The 12,059-nt window shown below is 36.5% G+C and overlaps 1 protein-coding gene across 1 annotated transcript in view; it reads right to left on the bottom strand.

Moving 5' to 3' along the window:
* Window positions 1-657: 657 nt before the first annotated feature.
* Window positions 658-12,059, bottom strand: part of LOC140144617 (lysyl oxidase homolog 2-like) — a 29,068-nt gene continuing 17,666 nt past the window's right edge. The window contains exon 9 of the mRNA XM_072166431.1: window positions 658-1,001. Coding sequence (XP_072022532.1) covers window positions 658-1,001 — 344 coding nt within the window. The remainder of the gene's footprint in view (window positions 1,002-12,059) is intronic.

Here is a 12,059-nt window from a genome sequence, read left to right on the forward strand (position 1 = left end):
TTTCCTTGTTTAATATGAGGTCTTATTTTTTATTACGATACAGTGCAGTATAGTTGTTTACATTTAATTGATTTAGCATACCTTTTATATACATGTGCACAGGAACAACTGTTACTACGAAAACTTTGTATTTTTTGAAGTTATAGGAATAACAAAGATCAAAATTGGCTTTTAAGAGTTGATTCAGATTGTGCAAGCCATCATTCATTTAAATGCTCAAAATAAAGAAAATGTTTTACAGCGTTTAATAACAATATAAGGGCATTGCAATCTCATGCTGTGCCTACTAAGTAAAATAATTTGGTCTTTTTGTCTTTTTGAGGACTGTTTTTGTTTGCTTCATAGTTTTTTAGTACGTGGTAAAGAGCATGATATTCTACAATCTACGAAAAAAGTCCATGGAACGCTTGGTACACTCTGTCGAAATTCCGTACAGAGTTTCATATGATCATGGAAATGACGTATATTTTGCCTGGGAACAAGCATGACATCTACAACAATGATTTACCCTTCCCTCTCCCCATCAATCAATGTTGGAACACATTGGGAAACCTCTGAAGACATTGGCATTTCTCAACATTGAACGGGGGAGAGGGGGTGAGAGTTTTCCGTTATATACACGCAGGCGTTCCAAGACTTTTTTTCGTTGATTGTAGATTAGATATTAAAGAACTTCTCCTTACTATTAGAGCAAATGATAGCAGCATTCATTTCGCCACAAGCACATTCAGCTGTTATCTCCTGGACAGTACATTCATCCAGAGATAATGCTTCGTAGCGGCACTGTATAGACATAATCGTGGGTGGTGCTCCATCTTCAGAGGGAAGTTGTGTGCCTGCAATCGCCCATTGGTATCCCATATGACGACATACTAGTTGTGCTTCTATTCGGGTCCATGTCGTAGTACAGATTCTGCCCCAGGAGTCATAACCATCAAACACCTCTACGACACGTCCTCTACTAGAGTCCCTGCCCACAAGCCTGAATGCGAATGTCTCATCTGTACAATACATCGACATCGTAACTAAATTAATATTACATGCAGTCCTATTCTTATTATTTGCCACTGGCATGGTATATCAACACATGTTGACTACCAGTTTAGTTACCCTCTCTGAGGAATAACACAATATGTGGTGCTAAATCATATTAAAAACTCGACAATCGAGCCCCTGTAAAAGCATTATGGGTGTATCTAAGAGCGTGTTTATAGTGGTGTACGGTATTTATACGGTATCATTATACGCATATGGGATTAGGATGGAATGTGACTTATCCGTTATCTCGGCTGTTTATAGTGGCAACCAATAGCGCTATTCTGGATCCGAGGTAGATGAACTCAGCGTGTTCGAGGTCACCACAATGCAATATGGGAGACACAAATATGGTGCCAGTTTCAAATAGTTTGCCGTCGAAACGATACCGGTCATTTTTTAAAACATTATTGCTACAGTGCCGTGCCATATTTGTAGGTGATGTGTTATTACAGTGACAAATTTGAGCTCGGAGAATTATATTGCCCTGCTCCACTTCCTTGAATAACGGTATCGTTAATCCCTGTCTGTTTATAGTGACCGTATACGGAATGAATATACTGCAATATCCATCGATATCGAAGGATATCAGTTCCGTATAATATGTGCGGCAAATAGCGCTATTGGTCTGTTTATAGTGGCGACCAATACCGTATAAGATGTACTTATACGCTAAATACCGGATAATCTGGATCACTATAAACACGCTCTAACATACCGGATTTTTAAGGACCCTGAGCCAGGCCAACCATAGGGCCTGCACTTTGGCTTGACATTTGAAAGGGGCGTGAATTCATTTTTGGATACGCCCCTATTATAATTAGGTAATACTCGACTCACACACATTCCCTATATGTATAGGCTATACATGTACCACATGTAGTCAATCTGTCTGCTTTATCTGTGCCGTTCTTAAGCAAATACGGTAGTTAAAAGTCGTGTTCACACAGTCGGACTTAAATCACTTATTACCGGTCTTAAATTACGTCGGTAATAGTATCGGATATAAGTGGCAGTGTGAATTAGCGTCGGATATAAAAAAATTACTATATCCGACGTAATGTGCTTTAAATCCGACAATTTGTTCACACAGTCGGACTTAAATTACGTCGGTAATAGTATCGGATATAAGTGGCAGTGTGAATGAGCGTCGGATATAAAAAAATTACTATATCCGACGTAATGTGCTTTAAATCCGAAAATTTAAGGCTGAAGATATCCAGGGTTAAGAGCTGTTAAGACCGATCGAAACGTTACGTCCGGTAATAGTAATTACGTGTGGACATGCAGCACTATTGGGCTGTCGGATATAACTGGGAGTATATCACTCGCGCAAAATTTTAAGCAGAGTCATAGGCGTAGATCCTGGGGATGGGGAGGATAAATCCCCAATATTTTGCCAGGGGGTGGTCCATTCAATCACCCCCCATGTTGACGCCTGATAATGGGTTTCTGACCAAATTAACCTCATATTTGCCCATTTTTGCCCCCAAAGTGCACATTTTCGCGCTTCGCGAGCATTTATTCTACTTTTACACCATTATTTCATCAGTTTAGCTTCAAAATAGCAAAATTTTTGACGCGCTTCGCGCGAAATTGAACCAGAAACTTATTCTGTCGCCAAAAGGTGCTGGATTGACTATACTTGATATTTTTTCCCAACTCCACCCCCCAATGTCAAACAAAAAGAAATCTACGCCACTGAGCAGAGTAATTTACTGCGTGATGTCATCATGGCTGCAGCTGCAAATGTTAATATAAATAAACGCAATAGAGGGGTCCATTGGAATGACAAGGAACATTGGCTATCCTCAAAATTTGGAGAGACACGGAAAGTATTTCTGGGATAAAAAAAAAAAAGCTTTGGGAGGAGATAGCCACGCTATTACATGACAAGGGGGGATTCCCCATACGGTTGGGGGAGCAGGTACATGCGAAGATAAAGGCACTGAAAACTCTCCATCGCACCCTCCATGATCGGGTAAAAAGTTCAGGCGCAGGAGCAATTGACCATCCTTATTGGGATGACCTACAAGAGTTTCTAGGGGATAGCAAATGTAAACCCTCCAGAGGGCTCAGTGGTGGTGGTGGGGGGGGGCAGTATGGCCCTGAAAGTAGATGGAGATGACATTTATTAAGCCATAAGCATGATAACAGAAAGGGATGTAATTGGATTTTATAAGATGATTAGGGGGGTCCCAAATACGGAAAGAAAAATAGGGAGTGTCATAAAATATTTTTGATGACCAAAATGTAGGAGTCACAACACAACATGACTACAGATAGTGTGTTTATTTTATTCCAAAAGACTGATGCCTGTTTGGGGGGTTGCAAACGGTGGGGGCCATAAAATCTTTGCTGACGAAATAGGGGAGGTCGCAATTTTATTGAAGCCGACTTTTTGTAAATTTGGGACACCCCCCCCCCCCCAAGAAAAATTTAGCAAGATGATGGGAGTCATTGTTATTTTTTTTATTTTTTTCATTTTTTCAAAGATGTCCACCATGTAGGGCCTACATGTATAAAATGCGATATAGAGCTAAGTCTACTGTAAAATGGGACTACTTTGTCAAACTAAAATAATAATAATAATAATAATAATAATAATAATAATAATAATAATAATAGAACCTACATAAATACAAAATTGGTCTGAATTTTGGAACTTTTGAATTTGCATTTTCTTACATGACATACCTACCGCATGGTCTGTAATTTTTTCTAAAGAGGGGCGTTTATTGAAAGTGAAAAAAATTTAAAATCGGGATAAATTTTATGACCGGTAATAGGGATTTATGACCGGTAATAGGCTATATCGGACATAACACGTCGAACATACGCTGGCGAAGTTACGCAATTTATCGGATTAATTACCATAGCAATAGGTGAAAACAATTTTGAACATATAGATTGAATACAATACTGGTCTTTTCAAAGATACTAATCGTACAGGTGCAAGTAATCATCATGATTCACCTATTGCTATGGTAGTTAATCCGATTATTACGTAACTTCGACAGCGTATAGCGCTATTGCCGACAAATGTGGACGCGCTAAGGGATTAGCGGATATATTTAATTCGATCGGACATAAGCCTAGATAAAATATTACCGGTAATAAGTGCATGTGTGAACACAGCTAAACACGATTTCATCAAACATTATAACAATAACTCTTTTACAGTGTGCAATCATCCCGGGCAATAATTGGGCAATAATAGAGGATGTGCGTGAAATTATTGATTGGCTCCATACAAAGGAATTGAACCGGTGTCCTTCACCGTAATCATGGCACAATGCAGTGCATTCAATCAAGCGTTGTCGTCAACCTATTTGATCGTATTTGTGCATTTGTTATGTGTGTGAGACGAGCTGTCGCGGTAGATTGCAAAGCTTGTAATCATGCTTTTGTTGAATGAATTTGAGTACTCCGCCATATTTACGGTATGATACGTCATAATCTAGGTGATTATTTGCATTGGATGTCTTGAATACGCTGGCGAGGTTGTGTAATAATCGGATTAATGCTATAACAGTAGGTGAATACAAGTTTTGAATATATCGCGTTGCAAAGCCCCATTCAGTGATCCCAGCGAAAGTGAAAAAAAATCAAATTGTTACTTTTATAAAAAAATTTAATGAACAAAATAGGCACAAAACCCAACAAAACGGCAGTATTGACGAAGTTGAAGCCCCATTCAAATACATGTAGCTAATTTATATGTACTGTCAGTATATAAATTACAGATTCACGTAAATGCATTATTTTTGTCTTAAATAGGCCTACACGGCTTAGGGCTGAACCACTAGCAGAAGACACCAAGTTGATGTTTTATGACCTTTGACATTCTTTTGTGGCGAGTGACATGGTCAGTTCAATTCACGCCGAGTGTCCTTGACAGGTTTAACTCTGCTTCGGTGGTCATGAAAGAATTCAAAAGATAACCTCTGCCCCAACAATCCCAAGCAATTGTCTGAAACTGCTCTTTGGATGATGTATCATAAGAACTCAGTCGTCAAATGATGATAGTCATATAATGACCAAAAGATTATTACTGACTATATCATTGAAGACTGAGTTCCGCAGTCTTGTACAAAATCTGAATTTTGATGATTTTTACGATCGTCCGGATGAAAAAAAAATCACTGAATGGGCCGTTAGTTCCCTCCTCTCCTTACACTGGCAATATGGATCAAAGAAAAATAAAGAAAACAAGAAAGAAAAAAAAGACAAAGAAAAGAAACAATAAAAGAAAAACAAATATGAAAAGTTCGAACAATATTTGGTTTATAAAATTAATGTGACCGTGATGAGGCTCGAACTCACCACCTTCCGATTTAAAGTTCGAAGCGCTAGTGTACCAAATTCTGATGCCTTACCAAGTGAGCTGTGCTCCTGAGATACGAAATAAAAATAAAATAATACACTGTATACCTGCTTGTGTCGGTAATTGATTTGCTCAAATTCCATAATGGTACAGTGCAACAGAGCAAAAATGCCCAAAATTTAAAAGCTATATAATTTATGACCACTATACACTACACAAAAAAATACTAATACAAGGGAATTTCAACGTAAGAATCCAAACAATTAAGTACCAACATGCACAGCTTTGTCCTTATATCACATTTGGGTTTTAACAAAATGTTATCAAACCTCTACTGTGATTGGCAGCTGCACAAGGCATCTCTTTGATAGCTGATCATGGCCATCCATTCAGCAAGTGGCTACTAACTGACCTTGACAGGCTTGAATGAGCACTGTCATCTGCTATAAAACCATCACACTCTAGGACTACACCACATTTCGCCATACTGCATTCTAGAAACGCTTGCTGTTAGAATAAGAAAAATTTTAATGCTAAATTATTGCACATTCTAGGGAAGCGTGGTTACCGTTTTGAAATAACCGAGTGAGAGGGTCTTCAAGAAAATATTTTTCCTGTCAAAACTGAAGCATCCTCTGTATAAAAGAAAATATGAATATTAACTGCACATCATATATAACGATTCGTGATACCCAATTGTGGCACATTTGAGGTCGTTTATGAGGCAGAGAATTTTATTTCAATTTTATATACGCCAAAATATTTTTTTTTTTTTTCTATAATAAGGATAGAAAAAACGTTGAAAATTCTATGTATAAATAACATTAGACCCGGCAAAAGATTACTGTTTCGTTTTTATGGTAATCTAATCTTTTATTTCCTGAAGAAACATTTGGGGTCTAAAATGGATTTTTTTGTAATTGATAAAAACATCGAACGTGTATACAAGAAAAATGGTAGGTTCCTCTATAGTATTTTACTGACCATGGAAATGTACTGACACCGTGCGAGCACATGTCAAAATCGATATAATGTATTGTCCATATAGACGCGCATTTATCATGTTTATTGTCGGATTAACAACAATTGAGCGCTATTAATACACATTAATGTTTTTAGGCAAATAAAATTCCAAAATATGGTACGTTTTCTGCTTTTGCTTGTCACGTGGTAGGCCTATATTGAAGTTGCGATTATATCTTCAAATACGTTTCATAAAAGATTCCATCAAGACAAGTGGCCGAGTGGTCTAAGGCGCTAGGCTCATAGAGCATCTCCAAAGCGGCGTGGTGCGCCGTGAGTTCGAACCCCGCCTCTGCCAAACTTTAAAAGAAGTAAAATTAAAATTTAACTTTTTTAAATTTCATATTGGGGAAATGTGACTGGGAGAATTTATGTATGGCGTGGAGTGGTGTGCTCTAGGACCTGGTCACTCCATAATGTTACAGGGAGCACAGTACTTTGACAATGGAGTGAAAGACTATTATTATTGATTAGGCGCGGATTTTAAAAGTACAGCTCCTATGCGTGTATAGCAAAAAATTGGAATATAATGTTTGGAATGATGTAACTAAAGTACTAAATGCATTCTGCAAAATGCGCTCTGACCAATTTATAAAGCATTTCATTAGCTTTACTTTGACATATTGTTTGACATATTTGGAATTATGGTAAATCATTAAATAAAATATTTATTAATTAATCAATTATGTCGATTAATTAAAAATTTAATGCAAATATGCATATTTTCTCTGACAGAATTGTAGGATTTGACAAGAGCCATCTTTCTTGTAAGTTTGATTCTTATAACATACCGGTATCGTATTGCGTCCCGTTATAGTTGCAGAAAAAATACGCGTGCAGGACACACATACGCACACACCCCCACACACCCAGAGGATCGTACCGTTTTACAATCGTATAACATTCATTGGCGCTAGTAGTAGTAAATTTCAATTTTCTTTGCTTTACCTCACTTGTTCTGCTCAAAATTAAAAGGGGACATATCTGACAGTAAAAGCTTACATTTTATGGAAATTATGTTTAACTACAAAACAGATAAAGCAGACAAATTTACTATACATAGGCCTATACATGTATGGTATCTGTATGCCAGGGACTGTTTAAGAATATAACATTAGATTTATGATATTTACTTCGAGGCCTGTTCAATATCAAAAATGTGAAAAATATCAAATTTTAATAATTTGTCATAAAATGTGTATTATATCGTGAATTTCAAACAATGAAATTTATTTGATATCAGAAAGACATTCTTCATATTCAGAATGCAATTCGATATGTCTGATGTGCTCTCATGTCCCACAAAAAATACTATCGAAACGCTCAAAACAGATCCCTTAATTTGGTTAATTTTCTTTTCTTGTTTTCTTTATTTTTTTCTTTATTTTTCTTTGATTAATATTGCCAGGGTAAGGAGAGGAGGGAACTAAAGGCCCATTCAGTGATTTTTGATTTTTTTTTCATCCCGACGATCGTAAAAATCATCAAAATTCAGATTTTGGATACTAGACTGCGGAACTCAGTCTTCAATGATAGTCAGTAATTTTTATATTTTGGACATTATTATGACTATCATTTGAGGACTGAGTTCTTATGATCCGAGGAGCAGTTTCAGACAATTGCTTGGGATTATTGGGGAAGAGGTTATCTTTTGAATTCTTTTATGACCACTGAAGCATAGTCAAACCTGTCAAGGACACTCGGCGTGAATTGAAAGACCATGTCACTCGCCACAAAAGAATGTCAAAGGTCATAAAACACCACTTTTGTGTCTTCTGCTATCTAAAGGCCTATGGCTGATTTTGTACCTTTCGTCATTGTCATAGATGTGCTAACATAGCTTGCTAGTGCAGTGGTTCAGCCGAAAGCCGCGCCGTGTGTCTAAGACAAAAAATAATGCATTTGCGTGAGTCTGTAATTTATATACCGGTACTGACAGTATATAAATTAGCTACATGTATTTGAATGGGGCTTCAACTTCGTTAATACTGTCGTTTTCCTGTTGTTGTTTTTTTGCCATTTGTTTTTCATTAAAAAAATTTATAAACGTAACAATTTGATTTTTTTTTTCACTTTCGCTGGGATCACTGAATAGGGCTTTATAGCGCGGATTATTTTAAAACTTGTTTTTACCTACTGCTATATAGTATTAATCCGATTATTACGTAACTTTGCCAGCGTATTCAAGACATAGGTTATGCAGGGATAAACTGTACATGGGTATAGAGGCCCTGCATGCTTTTATCGATTGGCTCCAAACAAAGGATTTGAACCGGTGTCCTTCACCGTAATCACGGCGCAGTAGCATACAGTCCATTCAATCAAATGTTGTCAGTGTGCGAGACGAACGATGTATAAATCTGGAGGTCACATCATCACTTATCATGCTTATTGTAAAAAGTTTGTCCAATGCATATACTGTGTGTATTGTTCCCGGGTATTGTCAATACAGTCAAGCAAACAGGTATTATATTTTTAAAAGGCCGCTATAGTATATTCACAGGGGTGTCTTGAATGGCCAATCATATGGGACATAATCAAATTGCAGTGACTGCTTCCTTTGTTACCACATGTCAGTCATCTTGTGATTATTGGACCATGTAAACCTGCAAAAAACGAGCCAAAGTGCAGGCCCTATGATTTGGAGGCCCCAACAAACTCAACGTGAGGAAGCCATGTGCAACCAAATGGCCAGAAGTTAGAACAATTAGATGAGCCCCCCCCCACATGCGTGGAGCATGTGATTTGATCACTTAAAGCCCAAGGTCATTAGATATCCTATCCAATGATCTTGAAGTTACAGTGTGACATGAGATGTTGTTATTTTTTTATAAAGAACAACTTTTGCATTTTGATTAACTTACGTACAGATAGATCATAATATATTTTGGTAAAAGAGATGGCAATGAACAAAATAAGACCATTTTATCCGCTGTAATTGATGGAAATCGATTTAATTTAATATTAATACTATTTAGAAGACAGCATGTGCGTGTTTTTGTTTCAAAAACAAAGTTGATAATAGGTATGAAAATACTAAAACAAACTTTCTTGATCATCCCATTTGAGAATTGAAAAGATAGTATATCTATCGGAAGAGGGCACTGTTTTCACCAGCCGCAAGATGTTTTGTTTTTCTTATTTTTGTTGTTTAAATCTCGTCTTCTGTTCATCAATTTGTCTCCAATACACATCGGTGAGTATCTTCTAAGTAACAACAATGAAGTAAATTCGAACATAAACGAAACCAGTAGTTGTTTTAGTAGCAAAAATGAAGCTTATTTCACCACCGTAAATAACTCTGTTCGGTGCCAAATTCGTCACCATGGCACACGTATTAAAAACCTCGCGTCGAGGTTTTCCAAAGTTTAAAAAATAACGGTTAGTTAATGAAAACAGAAGAAGTGAAATTTAGCAACGCGACAAGGTTTATTTGCCCGTAATAGAGTTCTATTGTATTCGCTATTGTATCCGCTATTGTATTCTATTCATAAAAACTACTGCAAAAATCGCGGCATACACAGTTCTTGCTGGTTACTACCGCCGGCGTTTCGCATTTATTAAAATTCAAAATGATCGGATACTCTTACAATTATAGACTTATACCCGCTTTTTATATAATATTAACAAATTGCAATTATGAAAACTAAAAACTTTTAAAGTGAAATATATTTACCATCGAAAATATATCATACTTAATTGTATATAATCTATATTGAACCCTGAAGTGCCCAATTATATCAAATGGAAATTCATACTAGCACCTATGGGCATCTATCGACGTATAACAATGTTAATCTTTCGTTCATGCTTCACACCTAACTCGTTTATTTACACACTGCATGCAAGAAGCATATTGGAAAGGCTAGCATCGAGCGATGGCAATAGCGGCGGTAGATGCAAATATGAACAACATCATTCAAGCGTTTAATCCCTTATAACCTTTAGGTCCGAGAAGTGTGAAAGTTTGTGAATGATGTTCTCTATACGTCAGTGTAGAATCATCGTATGCAATTTCAACCGCAGTAGGCATATTATGACACAATAATCCATTAATTACTCGGACTAGAATCCAGAACCCACAGTCTTTTGATAGTTGGTGGTTGTGTAAATATTTTCTAAACACAGCTTTGTGCTATACCAGAGAAGATGTAATTCTGTTCTCCCTGCTTTTCTTACATCTTCTCTTGCAAACTGGAATGTGTATGTGGAGAATTGTAATTTTAATATCCGATGCTATTATGACACAATAATCCATTAATTACTCGGACTAGAATCCAGAACCCACAGTCTTTTGATAGTTGGTGGTTGTGTAAATATTTTCTAAACACAGCTTTGTGCTATACCAGAGAAGATGTAATTCTGTTCTCCCTGCTTTTCTTACATCTTCTCTTGCAAACTGGAATGTGTATGTGGAGAATTGTAATTTTAATATCCGATGCTAAGGAAACAAGCAGGTATGACTATAATATTAATCAAAATCATGAATAATATCAAACAAATCCTCCTACTCTCTCAGTACACTTGATTTAGGCCTGCATTACAAGGTGTATCAAAATGATTGGTACCCATCAATTTTGATGTTTATTGAAAAGCCTGACTCTTCCAAATACAACATTGGATACTCTTGAAATGTCCAAAATGTATAGTTTATGACTTGTTTTACAATTAATCTACAAATTATTTGGATCTTAAGTTGAATTTTGATGTGTCAGACTCATGCATTATCAATGAAAATGATGGGTACCAATCATTTTGATACATCTTGTATGATTATAGACCTACGGTAATAAATACTTGAAGAAAAAGGTTGTGCTAAACAAGAAACCTTTCGTGCTTGGCTGATCCTTACTGGATGAAGGTCATAATAGGCCCTGCATGCTTTTATCGATTGGCTCTAAACAAAGGATTTGAACCGGTGTCCTTCACTAAATCATAGTGCAGTGCAGTCATTTCAATCAAATGTTGTCATCAACCTATTTGATCGTAGTGCATTTGTTATATGTACGAGCGTGTTTATAGTGGGAGCAGATGTGCGGTACATTACGGTAAATTTCTATCCGGTCAGAAATTATCCGGATAAACACTAGCAGTATATGGTCGAATCCAACCAAAAGTGTCCACGGGCCAAAAATAAAAGTCCGTAATAAAAATGTCTCCACAATTTTTTCCTTTTGCCCATTGATTGATGACATATTGGCCTTATAGGAACCAAAAGTGCCATTACTAATCTTGAAAAATAAATCCAGGACGTGTGATAGTAAATGTGATGTCAATACCCAATGTTACCTACGAATACCACTAGGATGCTTTCACTATCGCAATACTAATCAACCTAAAACAAATGGAATATTCCCATTAACGCTTTTTTCGTGTAATGTAGACCACAGGGTGTCAGGTAAATGCTAGCTCAACCAGAAAATATTTGTTTTTATTTTTATAACGCGATCATTATAATCTTAGTCAATTTATGCTAGTTTATTTTTGAAAATGAAGTTTAGGTAAGTTTCTGTATTTTATTTATCAAATGAGTATGAATCAATTTACACATTGTATAAGAACGAGTAGGATATATGTTTTCAAGAATATTAGGAATTATACGCATACACCTAACGCTTTATACAATGAAAAGGTGAAGAAACCCGGGTATTCGTAGGTAACTTGAGCGATTTAA

This window comes from Amphiura filiformis, unplaced genomic scaffold, assembly GCF_039555335.1.
Source record: "Amphiura filiformis unplaced genomic scaffold, Afil_fr2py scaffold_66, whole genome shotgun sequence".
Taxonomy (NCBI): domain Eukaryota; kingdom Metazoa; phylum Echinodermata; class Ophiuroidea; order Amphilepidida; family Amphiuridae; genus Amphiura; species Amphiura filiformis.